The following is a 27984-nucleotide window of genomic DNA, read 5'->3' on the forward strand; positions in this document are numbered from 1 at the left end:
TTTTTTGTTGCATTTTCAGTGTACAGTAAACATACTATACAGTAAAAATCTGTATCAATACCCAGCCCTACTAGGACTGCCTATGACTGGAGAATGATGCATATGATGCGAGCCTAGAATTTGGCCAAAATACATATATTATGAGACATCATATTTAATAAACATGCCTTCTGGAAAAGCCTTTTCATCTGGAATGTGTCTATTATGCCATAAAATGCCACCTCCGGAGGAAGCTCATTAGGTTTTGGAACAGACTCAATGTCAAGGTCTAACCTGATACAATAATGTACATGCAAGGAGAGAAATCCTAACACAGGGTTTACATCAATGAAGAATAGCAAGTTCATCCACCTAGAAACAGAAGTCCCACCTCAGAAATTATGATCTAGACAACTCTACAGCTCAATAATACACAATTTTAAGGAAGAATTCAAGCTTTAACAAAAATTATTTCATTGTTTCACTGTAACCACGATTTCTGCTTTTTTTCTTCTTTTTTTTTTTTTAAAGGACAACATTTTTGAAATTATTTTCTGTAGTGATCAACAATATGGCACAAACGCTGATAGAGGTTTATTAAAAAAATGTATACAATATTTTGTAATAATCTGAGGCAATAAGAGCTACATTTCACAGACCACATCTCAAAGACTGCAAGATCATGTAGATTTACACTCTTCAATATCAGGAAAATAAGACCTTTCCTCTCTGAACATGCCACACAACTGCTTGTTCAGTCACTTGTCATAACTAGACTGGACTACTGTAACACTCTCATTGCAGGCCTTCCTGCATGTGCAATTAGACCTCTGCAAATGATCGAGAATGCAGCAGCACATCTGGTCTTTAATGAACCAAAGAGATTGCATGTTACACCAGTCTTTGTCTCTCTCCACTGGCTGCCGGTTGATGCACATATTAAATTCAAGGCTCTGATGCTGGCATACAAAACAGTCACTGGGTCTGCTCCAGCACCTAAAATCATTTATGCAGAACTACACTCCGGCCAGAAGCCTGTGGTTGGCTAAGTAACGTCCCCTTGTTGTACCAGCAACAAAACACTTTCCCGGACTTTAAGTATCATCATACCACATTGGTGGAATGACCTTCCCAACTACATCCGTGAAGCTGAGTCACTCTCTGTCTTCAAAAAATGGCTAAAAACACATCTTTTCCAAGAGCACTTAACCAGTCACTAAAAAAATTTAAACAAATTATAATTCTTGTTGCATTTAAATCAGTTTTGAACACTATTCTGATGCTAGTGAAAGTATGGCACTTTTCGTAACAATGTCTCCTTAAGATGATTTGCTTATGTTTTCCTCTTTTGTAAGTCGCTTTGGATAAAAGTGTCTGTCAAATGAATAAACGTGAATGTAAATATAAATGCAATATTGGACTTTTCATCTGGACTCAGAGTGAAATCTCCTCAGCACATGCCACTGCACAGCACCTGAGTGTCTCTTCCAGCTGACCTGTTATCTAACAAAAGGACTTGTCTCTCAGGCGACAGGGCTCCCAAACATAAACAGAAGACCAGCTGCTCTTTACATAGATAAATAAACCCTAAAGGAGGGACTGCAACACACTTTCACCACAGTAATACTTCTGCTGTAGACAGAAAATCTGCCTTCATGGCTACAGTTTAGATTATGTATTTTCAGTTTGCCTGTCACCCGCGACAACAATTCCAGGAGCAAACATGCGCTCAGGTGGGCTGTGAGTCTTCAGATAAAAAAAAAAAAAATGGTATAAGTAATAAGAAATTATTATTATTTATTTTGTAAGTTTTATAAAAAATGTTTCTCATGAACTATTGCTAATATCTCACATATTATAATTTAATAGTTCATCAAAACCTTGTGCTTGCTGTTTTTTTGTGGGAAGCTCAGTGTATGGTGTCAGGTTCAAATAGCTCAAGCCCTCTGCTTTGTGTTTCTTTAAGTTTCTTTTGTGTTTCTATTATGCTTGTTTAATGCAAGAACAGGTCTTGTGTGTACACTCTAATGCTTGCCATACAGTGTTAGTTTTAAGCACTTTTGCTGCCCCACACAAAACATAACCACATACAGTACTTCTGGCATAGTAAGTTTCTGTCACTTTAACCAATCTGACCACCCTAAATGCTGCAATATATCACATGTAACAAAACGCAAAAGGGCAAAAATTAAACGTTATGCTCCATTTTGGCAAATTTGTATATAATTGTTTCTGAACATTGTGTTAAGTGTTTTCAAATCATGCAAATTAGTTTAGTAGTTAGAGTAGTAGTTTTCATGGTCGATCATTGCTTCAGAGTATTCACGTACTCGTGCCCTTCCCTACACGAAAGAGCCTGTGGCATGAACTGTCTGCTTCTCTGTCTCCCTGCTTTGTGTGAATACGGTAAGCTGAGAAAGTCACTCACTTCAAGCCACAATAGCCATTCATGGGGCCATTCAAAAGATAGCTAATGACCTTCAGTCAATGTAGACACAGCCCAATGGCAAGGACAAGAACACTTTTGTCTTCTTTCAGTTAGAGAATGCAAAATGTCTCCCTTGCCCTTTTTTGTGTTTCTTTTATCGGTTTCAGTGCAATATAATGTCTGTGATTCCCATGGGCCCCTGACAAATTCATTCAGCATGTATCATTTTCATAGTGCCGCTATGCTTTCTGAGGCATAAATGAAATCTTTTTGGTGTCTGCTGTGCAGAAAATGAGATTCAGCGATTGCTGACTGCAACACTTTTGCGGTGCATCATTGCAAAATGACTCTGTACAGATGAGAATAATGTGCTCTCAGCAAAAGCTGTAATTACACCATAAAAGCCATTCTCCATGTCTCCTCAGTGCAGAAACAATAAAGCACACTTAATTACACATATATACTCACAGTGTGGTGATAGATTTTGGGGCTTTTCATGCAATTTTATCAATGTAGATTGAAGCATGAAATTTTTATTTAATCACTTATCAATCTGCCAAGACAGCACTTTGAAATCAATGCACACTAGTAATTTAACATACAGATTCATGCAACTATGTAAGATGCATAATGTCACCAATTTATTGGCAATGTCATTCATACTGTCTCTAAAGTCATCATAAAACAGCATTCACAAACTGTTTTACTCCATGTGGGTCAAAAAAAATATTAATGGAGAAGAAAATGTAAGGCGGGAATTGATTTGAATAAAAGAAATAGGTTTTCCACACCAGAACGAAACCAGAACCGAATATGAATATTAAGGACTACTCTACACCTGAAACACTGCCAGCACACTTGGTTGAAACCTATGCGGCCTTAGTGACATCATCAGAAAATGAATGTTGTTTCAGAGGAAGAGTAAGTTATTACACTTGATGAAAAATTTGGTAACACTTTATTAAGGTTCCATTTGTTACCATTAGTTAATGCATAGGTATCATGAACTAACAATGAACAATATATTTTTTTTACAGCACTCCTCGTTAACCTGTTCATTAATAAAAAAAAAATACAATTCATGTAAGTTCACAGTGCATTAACTAAAGTTTACAAATACAGCTTTTAATTTGAATTAGTATTGTATTAGCATATGTTAAAATTAACATTAACATCAACTAAGATTAGTAAATGCTGTAAAAGTACTGAACTGACAATGAACAGTACTTTTACAGCATTTACTAATCTTAGTTGATGTTAAAGATATTTTTTACTAACTAAAGTTTTTAACTAATGTAAACCAATGGAAACTTATTGTAAAATGTTAAATATTTGTATATCCTTTTAAAAATGTACACTCATGAATAATGCACAATAAAACTGTAAACACTTGTCAATCCTCCACAATTCCACCAATAACTTGCAAGAGAGTGAAAAGGGTCTATTTTTATATTGTACTGACTTTAGAGAAACAGCCTTTCCTAAATATCCACAGATTAAAAAAGAGATATCACCATATACTGAAAAGATAGGTAAAACAAATTAAATTGGTTAATGTCTGTCCAAAAACATTAGAGATGAAAGTGGCTGGCTGATCAGGCCATGGACTTGAGTAATGGCAAACATGAAATACTCACAGAAGGCAGAAATACTCCTTTATTGAAACCAGTGTCAGAGTGCCCACTCGCCCTGCTCTCTCTAGTACAATACCGGACCACACTGTACCTTCCCACAGTAGGGATGTGTAAAGCAACATACTGTATATTCAAAATCGACTAGTCAATGGGTTCCCTGAACATCTAGTCGAATAATTGACCTTAAGGAAGAATTAAATAATTTGCTGATTCAGGTTCACCTGAGCCTTTCCAGAAAGGTTCTGTAGGTGGAATTTAAATTAGACACGTTCTTGTGTTCAAAAACATCTGGATGTAGCACAACAAAATGGAACAGAATGCAAAGGGCTAACATAATTTTAATTTGACATGCTGTCTTCAAAATGCATCGCTTATGGTGCAAAGCATGAAAAAAAAATAGTGCGAGTTGTGACGTAACTCTGTATGTGTATGCTCCAATGCATTTAATGGGCAATTTAAAGATGCAACTTCTCTGAAAGTGTTGCATTATCGTGATCTATCTCTACCCCATAGCGCACCAAAATACGTTGCTCTGCTTTTCTAGTCAAAACATAACTCTTGTGTTATGTGCTCTTTCTCAGCGGGGAAAGACATGACTAGAGATAATGACTATCCAAGGTCTCCTTTATAACACTGCACTGACCTTGCAACAAAACAAAAAAGAGGCACGATCACAGAAACACAAAACAGACAGCGGGAGGAAACCCAAACTTAGGACAGGGTGAAATCAAACAGCAGGACCGCCCTCCCTTTGCAAAAGTGTGGGAAAGCAGCACGGAGTGGCCTTGCTGCCGAGAACGGATCGTGGCAGAGGGCTGTTAAGCAGTCCCCTGGAAAAAGAAAAAGGTCACCCTGTTTAAACAAGACAAAGATTACAGTTCAACCTCTTCCACTCTAATTAGCAGAGATAGGGGTGGACTGGAGCTCCAGTAAACACAGGGCTTCAAGTGCCGTAATGACCTGCCACTTAGCCAGAGACCAGCAGCGAAATGCTGTCACTTTGCTTAAAGACACCAGTGCTCACAATGCCGATTTCCAAAAATGGAAATTCTGTAATTATTTACTTCCACTTAGGCTGTTCCAACTCTGTCTAACAGGCTTTCTTAAATTTTTTTATATTTTAAAGAATCACCACATACAGTAGGTCTTTCCCATATACCAACAACTGACAGTGACCATGGCTACTCCAAAAATAAAAAATAAAACAATTTTAAAAAGATCCAGTCGAAGCCGTTTTTGAATCAAAAACTCACTGGAGGGGAAAATGAATAGTGAATAGTGACTTGGGGCACATCCACACTAATATATTTTTGCGTTTTCCGAAGTATGTCATGCTAGATAGCATTCTTGAAAGTCTCCGTTTTCCGTGGACAAGGATTTAACAAGGATCGCTGTTAAATTGTGGATGAGTAGCAGAATCAATGCGTATTTTACCGAAAACCTATCAGTGCTGAGATGGTCTTAAATTTGTGTCTGTTTATCACACAAAGCGTGTTTAATGCTTTAAATGCCACGGGTAGTAGCGATCAAATTGTACAGACCATTTTATTTTATTAACAGCCACATTCATTAATGCTGTAGTCATTTCAAACTACCGGTATCATGGTATGGGGAAAAAAAAACCCTGAGTGAAAAATCCCTTAAAAATAACAGCATAAAGGTTTGTAATGACATGAGGGTGGGTAAATAATGACAATTTTCATTTGAAGGGTAAACTAGCCTATTTCTTTTAGATGTTGAGACTTAAAATCCAAATAATGGCGTGACATTTGTCTATACTAAATATAGAGGTGAGTGGGATCTCTATGCGGGAAGGATAAGTGCTGTTTTTTCTGAGAAAGATGATGATGAGGGAAGAGAGAGAGCAACCAATAAATGCAGAGAATCCTTAATTATACAATTCTTACCCAACAGCCTCCTCTCTTTCCATTTTTTTCAGCCTCTAGCCTACTCAAAAGATTTCAGAGGTCTAGCATTTAAAATCAAGTGACTGAGCCATGCTGAGAGCAAAAGCTTCGTCTTTTTTAGTCAAACTTTTTCGACTCCAAGTGTGTTTTTGGCTAGAGTCTTTTCAAAAAAGTTTGCTCTGTGCGTTCTGTGTTGCCAGCGGTCCACAGGCTAAACAGTGGTTACGTTATATAAAATCCTAAATCTAGTCTTCTGCTCTGAGGTTTGCATAATGACAAAGAAGCCTCTCCGTAAAAAGCAGCTACTTCAGAGCCCTCTGCTTCAGTCGACACTTCTAATTAAACCCAGTGACCTTTTCTGTAAACACGTGTGTTTGAAATGCCCCTCTCCTCAATGCACCACACCTTGTCCTTGTTGTTTCGTCAGTTTCTTTTCAGCACTTTTTCAACACTGTATTGCTATGAGCAGAGGTTTTTCACTCCATATTGGATGTGTATGTGTGTGATTCTGTGCAATACAATGTCATGACATGAAAGGCTTGACCTAAGTTTTTCCTTGTGGTTTGTAACCTTTTGCTGAATGTTGACGGGAGAAGTTAATGCAGTTATGTTCATTAATTATAGCATTGATGCTTTTCTTATAGGAGGAACTGGTTTGTCAAAAATGTGCAGCAACAAAATTTTATATTTATGGCATTTTTCCTCACAATTAAATGCTTCAGTAACACTTTACAATATGATTCTATTTGTTAACATGAATAAACTAGGGCTGTTTGTTTATGGTGTTTAGTGTGATTATTGTGATTGCCTTCTAAAGCCACTATACTTATCAATGCTTTACTCATCTGCCACAATAATTTTATACATTTTAAATGTTATTATTGTTTATAAAATATATTGTTGTGGCAGGGCGGAGAGCAGGGCCGGGTGGTGATTCTACACACCCGGTCCCTTATCAGGCTAATCAAGCCTCTGAAAAGAATAAAGGCCGACTGAGGAAGATGGTGCGGGACGCAGCGTGGCGTTCCGTCCGCCAGGGGCTGGAGGACTGCCTCTGATCCGTCCAGGGATGCCTGGCTGTTGTCCATTAGAGGGTGGAGGAGTGGCCGAGGACCCAGCTACGGCGTATAGGGGAACTGGCGAGTAAGAGTTTTTTTTTCTTCATCTCTCTCTCTCTCCTCTCTCTCTCACTGCCGCTCTGCGTTGGCCTTTTCCTAAATTTTTCTTACATTTTACAGTGTTTAATTTGCGGGGTACTGTTACAGGAAGTACCCTCTATTTTAGAGGGGGGTACTTTAGATTATTTCGGTTTCCCTCCCCTTTCCCCTCCCTCATCCAGGTAGACGGGGATGACATGCCAGCAAATGGGGCGGAAGGGTTGTACGTCATGCCGGGGGCTCCCCAGCCTGAGAGAATGAGAGAGGAATGGCGGAGGGCAGGGCCGGGTCGTGATTCTACACACCCGGTCCCTTATCAGGCTAATTAAGCCTCCGAGAGGGATAAAGGCCGACTGTGGATGGTGGTGCGACGAGAGAGAGATCGTTTACAGTCAGCTGACCGTCATGTGTGTTTGTGTCTTTTGGTTTATTTCTTCATTAAAACTATTATTTATATCGTCAAGCTGGTTCTCGCCTTTTCCTTTCCCTTATATTCCCTTTACAATTATATTTGTAATTATTTAAATACAACTATATATAATTATTGAATCATTATATATTTATTTAATATTTAAGGGGCTTTCTCAGCTAATATTGATTATATTAGCTTAATTGCGATTAATTTGATTTAATTAATTAATTGCCATAAGATGTAATTAATAAAAAAAGTATCGATTGGCAGCCCTATAATAAATGCATTTGGTGGTAACTGAATTTAATAAACTTGGTTACATGTTCATTTATAAAAATACAATTGTTCATTGTTAGTTCATGTAAATTCAGAATGCATTAACTAATGTTGACATATACTAATAAATTGATTAATTATTTTTTAAGTTGAACATGTTGAAATTAATATTAATCAAGATTAATGAGAGCTGTGTTAAGCTGTGTTAAGTGTTAGTTCATGTTAACTAATGTAGTTAACACGTGTAAAAATTTAAAACTTATTGTAAAGTTTTACTAATGTTTCTCATTGTAAGGATGTTAAAAAAAAATGTTTTACTACAAAATAAGACAGAAATAATGATTAAGAAAGGGATCCCAAATAAAGACTGTTTAAGCTGGTAAACACACAAAGACACACTGAACTAAGTGAGTCTGGCTCTTGGATTCTGCAGCACAAAGAAGAGACAAGTGTCTGCTACTTATGGTACATGTTGCTGCCAATGCACCTGAAGATCCCTGTTTCATACAGATGGGCCCTTGTCAAAACAAAGTGGCCCTCAGCCAAACAGTGGCCCCATTCACCCTGTCCTCCATCCATCTCAAATTAGCAACAGCTAAAGGTGGCTGTTGAGCAATGCAATCCATGTTACACTACATGAACAAGGCTGATGTCATTGATGATAGTCATCTCTATGCCAACCAGCTTTTTGATCTCAGTGGTGAACCCCAAATATGTCTGGACCAACGACCAACCAACCTGTGTTGAAATAAAGGACGTTGGTCCTCAAAGGGCTCCAGTCGACACCAATAAGTGCTAATATCAATTACTGCATCAAACAAGTAAACCTGCCCTGATTGCGGTTCTGTCTTCATACATTATACAACTACATATATACATGCTTTCATTAAATCCAAAAACATTTAAGTCCTAAGTCTCTTTGTGGTGTAGTGGTTAAGGCCCAGGGCTGGGTTGTTGTCTCAACAGCCACAAGAAGTGATTCATTAGTCATCACCAATATGCCCTTGATCAAGGGACTTAACCCCATGTTGCTCCAATGGGGGTTATCCCTGCAATAAGTGCAATGGCTACTTGAATGTCAAAGACACAAGTTCCATAAGCCAAAACATGAAGATGCTTAACAACATTGTCTGGCTGTGACCTGGAAGCACACCATTCATTCAAATCTCCCATTAACAAGAAAGTTACTTTTTACCACAAATTGAACTCTGGTATTTCAAGAGGGCAGCATGCATGAGCATTTTCCAACTTTTTGGATGGATGTTCTCCGCAGAGAGCCATCTTTATCTGTGCAGCTGTTCGGAGTACTCAACCACAGCCAGGGCAAATAATGCTTCTTGTCTATCATTAATTAGCTAAAAAGACATTGAATGTTACAGGAGAGGGATAATGAGACAAAGAGGCTTTGTAATCTGCCATTGTATATACCCTGCCTTTCACATCCCCAGAAGCATGCCAGTTGTGGCCCTGCGCCCAGCCTCTCATCAGTATACACCAGCTCCAGATCCAATAACACAGCAGCCATGGTTCCGATTAGCTATAAAAACACCATACAAACAGGAACAGAGGGAACAAAAGCAGAATCCCTCAATTCGCACAATGCTGAAATTGTATGCTTAATAAGCAAAAACGAGCAGCTCTCATCATTTAACAAGTCCAGAAACAATGAATTCAGCTGACTGCAAATTCTGAGAATCACACACTGTTGAAAAGACCAGCATCTTCTTTACTAGCTTAACCAGCAAGACATCCATGATCGACCAGCTTTGACAGCGACTGGTTGACAAGCATTTTGTTGGTCTCAGTGTTCCCACATCTTTTAAGCAATGCATTTTCCATGTCTTTGGCAGATCGTTATTAGGTTATAAAGATTTTTTTTATATATATTGCAGTCACAAAAGAAAAACTTATATAAAATAGGTAGTAGGTTTTCCAAGACGTGGGAACCCTGTGGTCCACCAGCTAAACCAGTACCAAAGCAGTGCTAACCAGGATTAAACTAGCCTGGACCATCATAACAAAAATGTATTCTGATTTAAGCTGGTCATTTCAGCAGGTACAGACCTTTAAAAGGCAAGAGGCTACCTGAGCTTGAGAGAGGAAGTATGGCATACCTTGAATGCATTGCAGAGAGCCGTCTTCCGCTCTAATGGTGAAGGTCTCTCCAGGGTTAACTTGCACAAGGATCACCTGTGAAACATTTGAAACCAGGCATCAGACATGCATTTAACTCAAAACTTCTGAGCAAGACCAGTGAGCCCAAAGTTTTGACAGCAAACACAATCTTAGACAGTAAAAACAAGTGTGGCAGGGTGGAGGGCGGGGCCGGGTGATGTTTCTACACACTCGGTCCCTTATCAGGCTAATCAAGCCTCCAAGAGGGATAAAGGCCGACTGCGGAGGATGGTGCGGGAGAGAGAGATCGTTTACGGACATGTCCGTCATGTGTGTGTTGTTGTCTTTTGTTTAAGTTTATAATTAAAATATCATTTATATTGCCAAGCCAGTTCTCGCCTCCTCCTTTCCATTGAACTACGTAACAACAAGTTTCTTAAGTTCGATTCTCCTATGCATATCCTTAAATGCATTAATCCATAACTTATCAAATGAGCCATGGAACATTTGAATCAGAAACACAGCATTATAGTGACCACAATAGCCAAGAACGATGATGTAACCAGATGTTGAAATGTTCTAAACTAAGTGACGGCTTGAACAAACACAGACCAAAACAACAAGCTAAAAACTCTGCAAAACAGCACAACACCTAAACACAAATTAACCAATCTGATATCTTTTCGTCCATGCTACTTACCATCATATTATCAGTGCACAGGTTGTTGAGAGTGCAAACGTGCCTATAGATGTGAAAAAGTTGGCCCGCCATGTTGCACAAGCCCGGAGTGTGTGAGAGCAGTATGTATAAGGCTGGGTCTCTTCACAGCCCTGATCCTGATGGTTGTGTGTCGGGCAGACCTCCCATCTCCCCACTTCAGCCCCGGAGATCTGGGCACCTACTTCCTCCTTTACGCACACATACACACACTGTCTGCTGCTGCTGCTGTTGCTATGGGAACGGCTGCATGCAATGAAGAGTCAAACCGGCTTTCCAGAAGAAAAAGAGAAAAAAAGCTTGTGCTCCCTCACCCTCCCCTTCTCTAAATCGTCCTCTCTAGCACACACCAAATGTAGAGAAAGGACTTGCCTAATACACAGACACGTAACATCAGCAAAATGCAAACGTAAGCTTGCACAACCTTAAAAAAATAACGCAGCTCTGCATATCAGACCGAGATACCGAGATACATAAAATACATAAGCATGTGTGTAATAATTAATTGAGGATGGCAGGTGTGACTGAGCACACACTGAATCCCTGCACAGAATCTACACACCTGACAACCTTGTTAAGACCAAGTAAATTGTTAGAGGTGGGGCAAATAGATTTTTAAAGTATTGTGATTAGGGCTGTCAGTGTGATTAATTATACAAATAATAAACAAAGAATTTAAGCAATTAATCTTGTCCCAGCACCATAATATGGAACATTCCTATCCTCAGAGCATTTCAAGTTTGAAGTACCACCTGTTTTCAGAATGGGGCAGTAAGCGAGACACAAGCTATATAGGCAATATGCAGCTGTTAAGAGAACAAACAAAACTTGCATGCTTGACACTGGTGACAGCATAAGATGGGAATGTATTCTTGCATTCAAACTCAGCTCGACGGAGCCCAACTCTGAATGAATGTATTTCTAAGTACTTCAAAGGTTTTTCTAAGTACTGGCAAAACTAGCAAACTACGTTGAACTTGACACAGCTATAATTTTAAAGACTGTTTATTACGCAACAACCAAAGTGAGATGCCCCAAAAGTGTCCGGTGTACACTGACATGTCCTTAGATAAGCCCATATAATAAATCTCAGGCAGTTTGATGAATTCAGTTGGAAGATTATTCTGTGAACTGTAGGCCAATGATAGGCTTATGTTCATTAATATGGATACAAACAATATACTTTTGTACTGTCTTATTAATACTTGTCTGCCAAATTATTTTAATGCATTTTAAATATCTGAATTATTTTTATAGTATATATTATAATTATTTAAATATAACTAATTATAATTATTCCATCATTATTTATTGAACAATTGTTATTTGTGGGGCTTTCTCTGCAAATATTTATTCAGGTGAAAATTGTTTTGATTCGATGAAATAATTAGTATATCATGTAATTAATTTGATAAAAAATGTTGTAATGGATTGACAACCCTAATTGTGATATTTAAACTTACCACACTAAATCATTATTCTAACAACAAGAATTGATATTTTAGCAAAATTTTTCATTTTCACATTAACCTTTTTTGGGAAAACAAAGATAGACCAACACTCAAATCAAGTTTGTGAGCAGACAAAACGTACTGGAACATTATGCCAACAAATACTCAATTATTTCTATTCGACATACATGCAAACCTATACCATGTCCACACTAATCAGATTTAGTTTCAAACGCATAGACTTTACAACTCTCATCCACACTGGAACAACGTTTTCCTCCACCAACTTACAAAAACGCTCTTCATTGCCACATACATTGGAAAACGATGACCTAAATAAAACAGGAAACTGAAAACCGAGGTTTCAAATTAAATGGAATAGTGTGGACTTGATCTTATAATGAGCTAAGAATGTAAGTCAAGAACTGTTTCTTTTGTGAGGATGTTCGTACACATTATTCGTACAGCTAGACTATGAGGATTTTCATGTAATAATAAACATGCTGAAACTAAGGTACACTATTCCCTTGTGTCATTTATTTATTTTTTACTAAAACTGACGTACATATTCTCTACGCTACTTCATTGGCTCAACGATGAAGTAAAGCAGGGAGTACAGCACTTGTTCCGTAAAGCACTGAAGCACAAAGAAGATTAACAAGAAACGAGTAAAACATTGCAATATCACAGTTTTAAACTGCAATACACTAATCATTACATCAAAAACACAATATTATCATATCGCAACCCAGATCGATGTAAATATGATATCATATCACCACATTCCTGCTGATTCACACCCCTGAAATCCACACACGTCTGATAACCTCGTCATGATCAGGAAGGTTGTGCAGTCTTGTTTTCCGTGATGCAGAGAAAGGTGGACGTGAACTTGGCAGAATTCAAAGCACTTAAACTTCACTATCTGCAGCAGACGCCCTTTACTTATCTCTCAAGGGTCTGATACTCTTTCTGCTCAGGCCAGAGGAAACGCGGCTGGGGCACTGTATAAGCAGCACCTGGAGCAGTGATCAAAACAAACTGATCTGCTCTGATAGTACAGATCTACAGAGATGTGTGATGGCAAGTTGAACCATGTCTAAGGGCTCAGAACGCTCCCTGAATATCTAACGTAAGACATCTATGTTCCTCATTGTTATGTACAACTCAGACTGTTGACCAATGTACTGACCTGATAAATGCAAGGTTTGGAGGATTGAATGGTTGAGAATATTTTAGGTTTTTATCTGTTTTTTATTAACAATTAGTAAGGAACCACCTAACTTTCAGTTGAATTTAGGGTCACAGCTGACCTTCAGCTACAAGGGTCATCAACTTTACACTTTTACAACCCAAATTTCGAAAAAGTTGTGACAGTATGAAAAATGCAAATAATAACAAAAATGAGTGATTTGTAAATTATATTCACCCTTTGCTACAACTACACATTATATGATGTTGTACCCTGATAATTTCATTGTTTGTTTGTTTTTTCAAATCAGATGATTACAAGAGTCGAGTGTTTACCACTGTAAAACATCCCCATTTCAGGACTGCAGGCAAGCCAATCAGGCACCCACACTCTCTGCTTGAATTCCGGACAGTAAGTGGTTTGAAGTTGTCCTGCTGGAAATGCAGGGACGTTCCTGGAAAAGACAGTGCTGGATGGCAGTATATGTTGCTCCAAAATTTGTACATATCTGTCTGCATTCATGATGTTCTCACAGATGTGCGAGTTACTCATGCTATGGGAACTGACACACCCCTGGCCCATACAGACTCTGTATTTTGGACCTGATGCTGATAACAGCTTGGATTGCCCTTTTCCTCTTTGTCCAGGATAACAGCTTTGTTTTTCAAAAACCTTTTTAAATGTGGACTATTCAGACCAAAAAACAGTTCCACTGTTCTACTTTCCATCTAAGATGAGACCGAGCTCAAAGAAGTCAGCAGCGCTTCTGGACAGTGTTGATGTAGGGCTTCTGCTTTACATAGTTTAGTCTGAACTTGCTTCTGTTGATGCAGCATAGAGTGGTGTTGACTAACACATGTTTACTAAAGTTATCCCAAGCTCATGTTCATGAAATCCATTAAAGACATTGATGTCTGAGGGATCAGAGATCACACACATTCAGAAGTGGTTTTTGTCTTGCTCTTTACGCACCTTGATTAGACCAGATTCCTTGAATCTTTTAAGTATATTGTGCACTGTAGAGGGTGAAATGCCCAAAATCCTTCCAATTTGTCTTTAGGGAACATTGTTCTCAAAGTGCTGGATTTTTTGCTGAAGCATCTGTTGGCAAATTGACAAGTCTTGAACAATCCTTGCTCTAGAAGGACTAAGCAGTTTTTGGAGGCTCATTATATAGTATACAGTAATATGACACAATTGCCTAACCTGTTTAACATCTCCTGTTTCAGATTGCCTTGTTATTCTAACTAGTCAAATTGCTATTAGTCTTAAATTGTCCCTGTCTCAAATTTTCTGGAGTGAGTTGCAATCTTCTGATTTGAAATTACTGTACATTTTCAATTTCCTTCCTTCAATGAAATTCACTAGGTAAAACATAATATAATGTGTATTGCTGTCAATATAGCAAAGGGTGAATATAATTTACAAATCACTCCTTTCTGTTTTTATTAGCATTTTTCATACTGTCCCAGCTTTTTCAGAATTGGGGTTGTAACTCTCGAACTCCAACTGAAGTTGTGACTTTTTCCTCCGCACACCATGAACCCACAGAAAACCGTTTTTGAACTTGAAATGAACACTTTATTGTGAAAACTTCATCTTTTAAAGTTGAAATATGTCATTTCTGTTCCACAATCTTGACCGAACAGGATTATGAAACTAACTACTGTTTTACAAACAGGTTTCCCCGAACACTCCAGCTGTCTTCCATTGGTCTGTGAGACATAGTCCGAATCCAGCGGTTAAATTCAAGTCTTCAGAAGCAATATGATAGGAATGGGTGAAAAACAAATCAATATTTAAGTCCTTTTTTTATTGAAAATCTACACTTTCACTTCCAAATTCAGATGTTAAAGTGACTTTCACATTCAGCCACCTATTGGTCGAGGCTGGTCAAAGGTGGAGATTATAGTAAAAAGGACTTAAATATTGATCTGTTTCTCTCCCACTCCTATCATATTGCTTCTAAAGACAAGGATTTAACCACTGGAGTCGTACTGATTGCTTTTTAAACCTTCTGAGTTCTGGCGACCATTCACTTGCATTGTATGGATCTACAGAGCTGAAATATTAAATTAAAAAAATCTTTGTTTGTGTTCTGCAGAAGAAAGAAAGCCATACACAACTGGGATGACATAAGAGTAAATGATGAAAGAATTTTCATTTTTGGGTGAATTATCCCTTTAAGCATTGAAAATAGTATTTGTACACACTACATTTGTATTGACTGAACTTCTACACTGCAAAAAATATTTTTCTTGAATCTAATTCTGGAATCTAAATGTCCTTAAAACAAGATAAACTCACCTGATAAGCAACACAGCACAAGATACTTGTTTTCCAAGTAATGTTTCTTGTAAATAAGTGTATTTTTCTTGTGACACTAGCAGAAGGTTTATACCAGTACACCAATATCATGATCAACAAATCAAAATTTCTAACACATTTTTGCTTATCAGGTGAATTTATCTTGTTTAAGGATGCTTAGATATTTTTACTGGAAAACAAGACAAAGATGCTCTTTAACCTCTGTGACAGTGTTCAGTGTAGCGTTCCCGCTCACCTGTTGCGATCCATCCCCATTAACATTAATCATGTGAGGCATCATGGCCACCTCCCCATTCAATAGTGGTGGTGGCAGGTCCAGCGGAATCTGGTCTGTCATCATCATTGTGACGTACATTCATGGAGAACTTTCCTGGACAGCCTTTCTGTGAGAAGATAAGAGTGAGAAAGACAGACTGTCATCGAACGGAAAAATAAACAAGCACAACAAAAGACTGTAAGAGAGCTGCAAAATAATTTTAGATGATCTCATACTCGAACACACCCTCTCTGAGCTTCTCGTGTGCTATGAGGGAAGTGAATGGGTTCGTTTATTTAACATGGTATCACAATTCATTTTTGATGTTCCAGTGACTGAGCTAAAGCATGAATGGATGGAAGATGCAAAAAACTGCAAATACATATTATTTTCTTAATAAGCATGTTTGTCTTGTTTAACAGTAAAACTATCTAAACATCCTTAAGACAAGATAAATACAGCTGGAAAAGAAAACAGCATAAGATATTTATGCTTGCTTTCAGAGAAGGCATTTACTGTAAAACAAGAGAAAATACACTTATATATTTAAGATGCATTCTCTGGAAGAAAATTAAAGTCTTGATATCTTACAGTTTTGCTTTTCAAGTAAAACTTCTTTTGATGATGTTTCCACATTTTAACTTGTAAGACAAAGACCGAGACTTAATTTTTTTGCATTAGAAACCTCACCAGTGACTCAGCAGGCAACTGAAGCCAACTGTGGAGCACAGCGGTGTCATTGTGAGCTGAACTGCCTGAGGCAAATTCTCCTAAATGAGAAGTTTGGGCTTTGCGACATGTAGTGTGTGCTCGAGTAAAATCTGGTGAGTGATTTCACCACTAACGATGAACTCAGCTTTGATAAAAGACTTTTCACACAAGCCAGTAATAATGCAGGTCTTAAGTGCTGCATGACTGTGGTCTAACGGGTTTGGGGAATGAGACTCAGCAATGGAGGGTGAAGTGAAGGAATAGACGCACAACTTTCTCCATTTCAGACACAAGGCATTCCTAGGGTTGCAGTGGTATATCGGTTTCACGGTATACTACAGTATGAAAATTGACGGTTATCATACCATGTACATTTGCTTATCTACGATATTTTTTAAAAATGCAGCCGGACGGAGAATCTCACCTACGCGCACGCATCTCCTTTCCTCCTCGTCTGCCTGTCAGACTCGTCAATGACATTAGTGAGTGTGTGTGTGAGTTAAAGGTAAAGACAGGAGCAGTCTGGCTGCACTGTTGTGCATCTACAGTATGTTTATTGTTAATAATCACAGGACATTACTTTAAATCTCACAGCTGATGTTATTTTTCATTTAGTAGTTAATTTAACATACTATGCAAACATGTAAACTAACATGCTTTAGTTATATAACATGTTGTAGTTACATGGTATCTTTATCATGTTTATAATTCGGTTTATTATTATAATACTGTTAGCTTTCTTATTTATTCTATTTATTTTCAAAAGGGAGACTTTTCTTACAAATATTTCCATAAAGAAAAAATGGTTTAGTTTCAAATATATTAAAGTGTTTTATCAACCAAAAAAAAAAAAAAACTTATTTTTTCATTCCTTTAAGGGTCATTGTAATTGATAATAATAATAATTATTATTATTATTATTATATTTGATATGAACTGTGATATATTCTGAGACGTTATCGTACCATGAAAATCTCATACCGTTGCAACCCTAGGCAGCCCACTGGCAACATAAACACACACAGAAACAATGTCACGGCTGTAAGTCATTCCACGGCTATGTAAAGAGGTACAAGACATGTGGCAGAGCCTGCAGGACCAGGAGGTAACCCCCTGAAAGCCCCCATCTCCTCCTCCCACAATAACTAATATTCTCAGGCAGCCACAGCACATGCCGTAGAGAAGCAGAGTTTGACATTTCTGACTCTATGAGACCTCATATAAGGAGAGAAATTGTGAAAAAAACTTTTTGGGTTTTAATCTCAACACAATTTAATCACAATGTCATACTCTTTTTGTAACTTCACAGAATGCATCTTTGCAAATCCAATGCTGAAAAACTAAAATAATGAATCCATGGAAAATTACACTAAAATATTAAAATTTTTTGAAGACAATGTCAGTGGTGCTTTCCCATGCAAAAGATGTCACCACGATGCCAATTTGTTGTTGGTGGTTGCGAAGGTGTTGCTATGCAGAAGAAAAGGTGTTTGGCGCGGTTTTTAGCACATTGCTAGGAGGTTGTTAGGCTATTATGGTTTGTTGCTAGGTGGTTGCTTACAAAAAGAGCCCACCCCCCAAGTTTCTATTATATTTTGGTCCTTAGGTATGGATTGGGTCCTTCCTTCAAAATAAGCCTTGGGGATTTTTCCAGGCATTTTTCATTTGACCAGTAAAAGCACACCTCTCCTCAACAATACGCACAACATAATTAATGTCTACTGTATTGCAAAAATAATGTGGAACGAGTTACGCAACAAAGTTTAAAGGAATATTCCAAGTTCACTATAAATTAAGTTTAAATTGACAGCATTGGTAGCATAATGTTGATTACAACAAACATTATAAATTAAAATTTTTACGCCACAAGACGTAGACAATATAAGTGTTAACATAATTTAAGTGTGATAAAAATTCCTTACTAACTTTTTCCGTGTAAAGTTATATCCAGTTTTACAAATTTATTACCATGAAGACAAAATGTTTTATGTCCCGTAATCCCAAAAATGTAGTAATTTTAAACACCATTACAGCTCAAATGAGTGTAAGGGCTTTTATAAAAATATAAGCTCTTTATTTCTGCCTTTACTTTTTGGAGGGTTTAAAAAGGGAAAAATCGAAAATATATATAATTTATAAATCATTTATGTCATATAAAGTATATATAGAATATTCCTTTCATATTTAGAGTGAGGGAGGTTTCAAATCAGAGATACAGAAACAAAAATCTACAGCTTTTATTTGACAGCTGTTGCTCCATGTCAAATGAGAGGTGCAAATCCAGCTGAAGACATTATAAATGTTTGTGGACACCAGCAGAGTGGAAATCTGATTCCTTCCCCTCGCTGTGGTCCAACCACGCTTCCTCTGCCTTCCATTGTATCTCCCTTCTTCTCGTCATCCCTGTTTGACTTTCCATCCATCCTTCAGCACGTTCTAAGCTCTCTTAGAGCTTAATGTTTATGCAGAGCATCAAGTGAGTTTGACATGGCAAAGATTACAAAGATACAAACAAAGATAAAAAGATAAACAGATTAAACTGATATTTTATCAAGGTTGGGACTATTAGTACAATGCAGGAACAGAGACCCAGCAGGACCTACACAACAACATTGTCATTACTATAGTATGTGAATCTCACAGGACAAAACAAGATTGCAAGATTGGTAACACATTACAATAAGCTTCCATTTGTTATCATTAGTTAACAAAATTAGTTAACATGAACCAACAATAAACAATACATTTACTAATCTTGGTTAATGTTAATTTTGACAAAGTATACTAATGTACTTTTAAAATCAAAACTTGCACTATGAACTAACAATTAAAAATAAGCAATTAGCAAATACTTATAAATGCTGTAAATTATATTGTTCATTGTTTGTTTATGATACCTACAGTAATACATTTACTAATGTCAACAAATGGAACCTTATTGTAAAGTGTTACCGCAACAATTTAAATCATGATACTGTATTGATATTGTAAAATTAAGAATCTATATTTTATGCAACATGCTTCACGTGATATTCAATGCATGTTATGCAACATGATATTCACGAATATCTTTGGGAAAACAAATGACCACCAGAGACTCTAAGCAAATGTGTGACAAAGACAAAAGCAGTATTGAGTCAGCAAACACTCAGAATGAGCTAAAAAAAAATAGAGTCTTTAAAGTCTTTAACATGTTCCATAGTGCATATCCTTTGGACAGCTAGACCGCAAAGGTTTTTGTATAATGATAATGCTGGAACCCATGTACGGTTTCCCTTTATACTGTTTTTTTAACTGACACTGATCAACACTTCAAAAGCTCTATGACTGAGTACAGGGGGACATCCAGCATTTGTTGAACACAGCACCAATGAAGATGAATGAGAAACAAGTGAGTAAAAGATTGCAACATATCACAGCTTGAATCAATATACACATAAGTACAAATAATTTACTGAAAACCCCTGCTGAGTCTCTTTTCAAGCCAAAAACAAAAAATACATTGACAAAAAGAAAAATAGTTTAACATATCAAAGATAGTAATGTAGAGTTGAAGACAGCAGGTTAGAATAGATGGATGGAAAAGTTGGCTTCTGAAAGTGTTGTAATTTTAAACAGGCTCTGTGAATTACACCTTCATACATGCAAGAATGAAAGTAAAGAGGACGAGAGAGAGAGAGAGAGAGAGAGAGAGAGACAGACAGTCCAACAGATGGCCACACACAGTGACAAACCCTACAGCTAACCAGAAATAATTAATGGCCTTTCAAGAGCCACCAAACCACAGTCCCAGAGAGCTGAGGGCCGATGCTCGTAGAGAGATGGAGGGAGAAAGGCAAAACAGTGATAACAAAAAGAGAGAGAGAGAAGGGAAAAACAGGTTTAAATGACTAAATAAAGTCTGGTGGATTTAATTCAAGTCAGCTGTCTGGCCCTGAGCAGTTGTGAAGTGCGATCCTGGTGCAGTCTTGTTCCAGGTGACAGGTTGAAGTACTGGATGGTTAGGATGAGATTAGCCCAGTTGAGTGGCACGTGCTGTGCAGCTTTGATGCCTGGATCCCTCCTGCTTTAGCAGCTAATGGGGCCTATGCTAAGCCTTGGCCTCTCACACACAGAAAGCTATAATTAGGATTTCCATTGAAACCGAAGCCTGCATTTATTTTAGGATTTGTCCAACATACAATGGAAACTTGCAATGAGATGGAAATGGGTTGTGAAAGCTTAATGGCAGTGTTTACAGAAAGGCCATCCTAATATTTCATACACATATGGAGCCTTTTTTATCTGTTTGTTTGAAGTGTTTTGTTTTGCTCTGGCTTGAGTGTGGTTTGTTGGTGAAGGTTGTTCCGACTGCATTTACAACAAAAATCCTTGAGGTTTCCTCTTCTTCAAAAGAATGTCTGATTAATAAGGTGTCGATTCCAAAAGACGATAAAAAGTTAAATTGAAAAATTCCTTCAAGGATAGGCTGCAACAATCGGGTGCTTGTTTGCTGAGGCTAAGGGAAGTGGTGGGATGAGAGACAGCTTTGTGTGAAAGGGCCAAGCTTGCTGCTGGAAGCGAAAACCAAGGAATGCCTCTCAAATCTAACAGAGGATGTATAAGATGATAATTCACATAAGTGTCACCACATCTGCCTGTCAGGGCCAAAGAGGCCCAGCTGAGCTTACACCAGCTTACATCTGTGAAAACCATCTTTCCACTCAGCTTCAATTCACATCCAACTCATAGCCAAATCCTCCACCTTAGTACGGATAGGTCGTATTAGTGCTCAACCAAAATGGTTTACAAAATGGGAGGGAATCATACGGAATTTAACAATTCTGGTTCCTTAACAATTACATTACAAATTATTTTAGTACTTTGAGGAAGAAATATTTGATCATCTCAAAATACCAAATAACGCCTGATTAATCGTACTGCCATTAACCAGACTACAACTAATAAACATGTATGCATACTATCTCTACAACACAACAAACTGTCACAATCATAGAGGTGGTCCATGATTGAAGTTGTGAATGAGATTCAGGCCCTCTGGCTGCTTACTGTGTTCATTACCTAATTTTTGCAGTAATTTCCCTCCTCAGCTTGAGAAACAAAAAGCAGCTCTGTTTGTTCAGCACTCACTTTCTTGCACAGCCTAAAACACAAACCTGCATACAACAACCTACATATGCGAACCCACACAGCTCATGCCATAGGCTAGCAGCAATATACCTTGTCCTAAGCAAACTGTTATATTAGGGGACTGATGGGCCCCATTATTAACCTTTCACTTGACTTCTACTTATATTCTTCTACTGATCCTCTTCCAGCTCTTCTCACTTTCTCAAGCTTTAGTTTAAACCCTTCCTCAAATAAACTTATCAACTGAATCAAACCAGTTAGCACTGGTCAAAGTATGAATACCAACAAACCCCATTAAATTTGTTCAAAAAGAAGCTCTGATTGAATCCATAAGCATGCAACTTTGTTTAATCTGCTTCCTCTGTAGCTTTCCCAACACTGATTTGAGATCTATAGCTTCATATCTCCAGTTGGCATTCAGATTAAAGGTAGATAAAAACAAGCTAGTTTGCCTTGGGAGTGGTACCATTTTCACTGAGGGTGCATTCACACTAGGATTTGTGCTATATTCACTTTTTATATTCACCAGGAAAATTTCCATCGTGGTCTTTGCTGATTTATTTTAGTTGGAGCTGGTGTTGTGCTAGTCTAGAAGGTGGTCCAACAAAGCCATTTGTTTACAAGCAAAACTTAGACGGTAGCACTTTTCCACTGGTGTTTTTTCTTGCATGCAAATTTTTGAACCCTGCAAATCTGCATAATTAAAACTTGGATCCCTATTGCCTAGATAGCTGCCTGGAGGAGTTACCAAGCTGGCTTTTAAGGAGGGTTTGACCGTGTGTGTTGTTGTGTTTTTGTGGGTGTGTCTTAGTGGCTGTGATAGGGTTTGTGCTTTGAGGGAGGCAAGGAATCTTCTGGTCATGGCAACTTGTACCATTGGTGGTCCACAACTCCCTTACCACCAGCATCAAAACCCACAAAAAGCATATAACTGTTTTTTGTTTTCTTTGTTTGGAATGCTGTGGTGCTCATTTCCTCCTTACATTTATCAAGTGGAATGCAGGGTCCTAAGTAAGGTGTGTATAATAGTTTAGTGTTGTTGCTAAGGGTTTCACTGGACTGTTTTTTTGTTTTGCTGTGTCTACCTATGTCTTTCCTTCCCTCCTGCTGCAGTCTCCCTGTGGTGCACAGACTCATTCTCCAGACCTTGCGGTGAAAGCATAAACAGGTCAGGAGAAATTTAAAGGAAAGGCATTTTAGAATGAAGAAGCAGAGGATTTTTGAATGACAGGCAGTGCTTTGACTAACCGGAGATGAATATCACTAGCTTCCATTCAAAACAACACACACAGAGCCACTTCCTGTTCCAAAGTCAAGAGTCTGCTCGGAGCATGTATGCAACATCGTAAAAGATGATGAGGGGAGGACAGTATGGTTACACAGCTGCCCCAAAAGTATTTGTACACTTCTGGACACTTCATGTCTGAATGTCATTGCATTAGATTCAAAATATCAAACAAGATGGCATCTGCAGTCCAATGATACTAAAGATTTTCGCAAAACTAACTTTCTGAGTCAATTATTTGAATACTTTTTAGTCAACTTGTAACTCAAGATCACTCAGGTATCCCAGCAGAGTAACCACAGGAGTAGTTCATCACATTTACTGGTCCACTAAGCTTGACAAACGGAAAGTGTGCAAAGGCTCTGTCTTAATTATGAACAATATATTTACACAAACAATTTAAAATCTAACAAATTCTTTAGATGTAATGTTTTGTTTGTGTGTGTCATGCTATGTTTCTTAAAAATAAATCTCACATTATATATTTAATAGATATTCTATAATGCAAAGACATTCACAAATGTTTAAGGCCCTGGGCCACCTTACGTATTATGCACGCACATAAAATGTACTTAGCCAATTCACATGGTGGGTGATTTGCCACAGCAGTTCGGTCCAGAAAAAAGAGAAGAAAAAAATATTGGTCATGCACACCCTGACTTTCCTGTTTCCTGTCAGCCTGGCGGAAAGGGCCAGCTGTGGGTCATGATTACACAACCAAATACGCAAACACAACTCATCTGGAGCCTAATAAAGTTAGAAGCTCTCACAATTACACACGCACACTCACACTTTTCAATTGATGTACCATATTTTGCCAACACTATGCATTAAAATTTTATCCTGGGACAACACAATTCATTAACACCCTCATTACATGACACAGATGTTTGCTTGCCACATCCACAGCATTACTCTCCCAAAGCATGATGAGTACATAGGCATGAATTCAGATATGGAAGATTCCAGATTCCATTCATGGAATGGAATGTTCTGGAGCTATACAGTGGTTTGGAGTTAAGGGAATACCTCACAGGTGATGAACAAATCCTCACCACTTACAGAAGTTTTTCTGTCAAGAAAATTCTCTGTCATTTATCAAATCTTTTAAACATTGACGGATAATTCCAAATGCTGTCCGTCATTTTGACAGATAAAAAAGAAGATCGTTTTAGCCTAGAGAAGGGATGGGCAACTATTTTGGTAAAGGGGCCACATCGGGCTTTAATTAGTGCATGGGGGGCCACATTGTATTCCATTTGAGATACAATGTTCTACATTGATTTGGTTTTTGAAACCTTTAAGCCCAGAAATAGTTGTGTACTCAATTTTCTGAAGCGTATCTGTGACTAGTGAGACTATTCTGCAATTGCCAAAATCAATTTTGTATAACATTTTTCCTTGAGCATTTTTCCTTGAGCAGAATATTGCACTACAGATCGCCAAGTTTGTTCAAAGGGGATAGGGAGATAGAAAAAGCACACTCACGTGCATGGTTGCCAGATTGCACAAAATAAGTATAACACTAGGCAGAATATTTACAATTTGCTTAAGTATAAATCTCAAACTGGGGGTGTTGCGACTCTTATCTGGAAACCCTGAGCATGGTAAAAACTTGTGGAGATGTGTTACGTCCCAATGCAAGTTAAGTTGAAAAATAAAAAGGTTTTTATGATAAATGAGCCGCGGGCCACATTAAACCATGTGGAGGGCCTGATCCGGCCCGCGGGCCGTATGTTGCCCATCTCTGGCCTAGAGCATAAGTTTTGTCTTCACTAACTCTTTCACGTACAGTGTGTGCGCACCATTTATTGCCTGGTATTAAGATGTGCATTTAGAGGCATCATCACCATTAACACCTGCAATGTGCATCTCTTTTGACTAACTGTGTTCGGATTTCGAGAACAACGACTCTGAATTAATGACTGCATACATCAATCATTACGTTAGTGTGTTAATGCATGATTATTGTTTTATTTTATTATAATAAAGAGCAAAGTATGATATCAAAATGAAAGCGGAAAAAGCGGCACATTGTTTCTGCTAACTTGAACTTTAAATCAAAGCGCAAACATGACATTTAGAGCAAAACAGTTATTTTTGTCAAGTACATGCATCAGAGCCTCAGAGATGTGTGTGGATTTAAAATTTTCCATTCGGATTCCTTTTAATGCCGCACATAACCGGAATAGTATAAAAACTTGTTTTTGCACGGTGGCTGATTGACAGGTAGCAACCTCTGAGCACACCATGTCTGTGGTTGTCTCTGGTTAAGCTGTAACAAGGCAAGAGATGTGTAGGCTGGAAGGCTTAGCAAATATGGTAGCTTATACTTTTATTTATGCATAAATATCACACAGACTAATTAAATTCTGGGCAGTTTGGGCAGCGAGGCATGCAGTACAGCCAGTCTCCATCTCTCTCATTATGTATGTCTCTCTGTCTGTCTGTCTCTCACTCACTTGTCCAGTGCCTCCTGTCACATGCCAGCCAGCTTTTAAGTCTTTTTCCCTAAAAAGGGAACAAAGGAAAATAAACAATAGCTGAGGCAATGGTCAGACAGACAGCACCACAAACTGTTCCCTTCTGGCCCAGTACAAACTGAATGCCACTGACCCTTTTCGAAAGGGTCTGTTCAGACTAATTCATAGCTTGTGGAATGCAAACAATAGAGCTGGGATGCAACAAGACAGACAGTTTTGTGAACCATCTGTAACCCAAAGCACAACATTATAGTCTCATTACACCTTAGTGAAAGACAAAAGGGCATTTTCTTGCTTTGTAAAACTCTGCAGCCCCTTTGGACAAGGCATGGCTCCACATTAAAGCGCTTCCAATTTGTTTATGATGGTTAATGTTGGGGTTGGCCTAGCTGCATCCATGCAACCAGCATTGTTTTTTTGATAAAGTTGGTGACCAAAGGAGGCTTGTTGGTTAAGCTAGTTTTATAAGCCTGGTAGGGGCACCAGCATAGCAGTGACTAGGGGTGTAACGGTTCAAGTTTCTCATGGTTTGGTTTGTATGTAACGGTTTTAGGGTCATGGTTTCGGTACAGTTCGGTATTTGCTTTGTTCATAAAAATATTACTGCCAAATCCAAAGATTAATCTATTTGGTAAACACTTCAACAGGTTTGCCCTCAAATAACATGATTTCGGTTACAAAAACTATGATGACAGCAGTCATGGTTCCTACAATATTACTGTGGCAGGGTGGAGGGCGGGTCGGGTCGTGATCGTACACACCCGGTCCCGTATTAGGCTAATCAAGCCTCCAGAGAGGGATAAAGATCGACTGCAGAGGATCGTGTGGGAGAGAGAGATAGTTTACGGACATGTCCGTCATATGTGTGTTTGTCTTTTCTGACGGCCCGACGAGATCCATTCCAATTCTGTCGAAGGAGATCTTGATCAACGGCAGCGGGCACAATAGCGCTTTTGGGGTGGCTGGTGGGTTCACCAACTGACATTCCCGGCACGCCGCACACCACTTGCGAACGTCCCCGTGAATGCCCGGCCAAAAGAAACGGGCCATTATACGGTTCAAAGACTTTTCGTGACCTAAGTGGCCGGCCATTGGATTATAGTGAGCCGCCTGGAAGAGTGTTTTCGGAGTTGTAATCTCTTTGGTTTGAGTGTCCTGCATCACTCGATACAACCGCTCTTTGATAATAGAAAAATACGGGTATGTGAGCGCAACACCGGGCTGGAGCTGTTGACCATCAATTACATTCACTTGATCGAAGGCATACCTGAGGGACTCGTCACGCGACTGCTCCAGAGGAAAATCCCCCTCAGGGAAGCCCCTGAGGGCGGAAACACCCTCGTCATCTTGGCGCGGAGCCGACGTTGACGGCCCCGGCACTGCCTTCCCAGCCATAGTATCACACGCCACACCCCGCGCCACCACTCTGCAGGACCCATCCACACACATTACCCTCAGTCAATTTTTAAAACCGGGCCAATTGGTTCCCAGGATTAGTGGAAAGGAGGCGGCGAGAACCGGCTTTTCAACATAAATAATGGTTTAATTAACAACTTAAACAAAAGACAAACACACACATACAGGTGAAACTCGAAAAATTAGAATATCGTGCAAAAGTTCATTAATTTCAGTAATTCAACTTAAAAGGTGAAACTAATATATTATATAGACTCATTACAAGCAAAGTAAGATATTTCAAGCCTTTATTTGATATAATTTTGATGATTACGGCTTACAGCTTATGAAAACCCCAAATTCAGAATCTCAGAAAATTAGAATATTACATGAAATCAATAAAAAAAAAGGATTTTAAATACAGAAATGTTGGCCCTCTGAAAAGTATAATCATGCATATGTACTCAGTACTCAGTACTTGGTTTTGCATTAATTACTGCCTCAATGCGGCGTGGCATGGATGCTATCAGCCTGTGGCACTGCTGAGGTGTTATGGAAGACCAAGATGCTTCAATAGCGGCCTTCAGCTCTTCTGCATTGTTTGGTCTCATGTCTCTCATCTTTCTCTTGGCAATGCCCCATAGATTCTCTATGGGGTTCAGGTCAGGCGAGTTTGCTGGCCAATCAAGCACAGTAATACCATGGTCACTGAACCAGGTTTTGGTACTTTTGGCAGTGTGGGCAGGTGCCAAGTCCTGCTGGAAAATGAAGTCAGCATCTCCATAAAGCTTGTCTGCTGAAGGAAGCATGAAGTGCTCTAAAATGTCCCGGTAGACGGCTGCGTTGACTCTGGACTTAATAAAGCACAGTGGACCAACACCAGCCGATGACATGGCTCCCCAAACCAACACAGACTGTGGAAACTTCACACTGGACTTCAAGCATCTTGGATTGTCTGCCTCTCCATTCTTCCTCCAGACTCTGGGACCTTGGTTTCCAAATGAGATGCAAAATTTGCTCTCATCAGAAAAGAGGACTTTGGACCACTGAGCAACAGACCAGTTCTTTTTTTCTTTAGCCCAGGTAAGACGTTTGACATTTGAAGCCCATGTCCAGGACCCGTCTGT

At 38.6% G+C, this 27984-nt stretch overlaps 1 protein-coding gene across 1 annotated transcript in view; it reads right to left on the bottom strand.

The window, feature by feature from the left end:
- The window catches only part of LOC127644756 (fibronectin type III domain-containing protein 3B-like), a 270087-nt gene that overhangs the window by 182125 nt on the left and 59978 nt on the right, over positions 1–27984 (bottom strand). Inside the window, exons 2-3 of the mRNA XM_052128122.1 lie at positions 15833–15980; positions 9908–9983 (exon numbers count right to left, since the gene is read on the bottom strand). Of these exons, the coding sequence (XP_051984082.1) occupies positions 9908–9983; positions 15833–15952 (196 nt within the window). The 5' untranslated portion in view covers positions 15953–15980. The remainder of the gene's footprint in view (positions 1–9907; positions 9984–15832; positions 15981–27984) is intronic.

Source organism: Xyrauchen texanus, chromosome 6, assembly GCF_025860055.1.
Source record: "Xyrauchen texanus isolate HMW12.3.18 chromosome 6, RBS_HiC_50CHRs, whole genome shotgun sequence".
NCBI lineage: Eukaryota > Metazoa > Chordata > Actinopteri > Cypriniformes > Catostomidae > Xyrauchen > Xyrauchen texanus.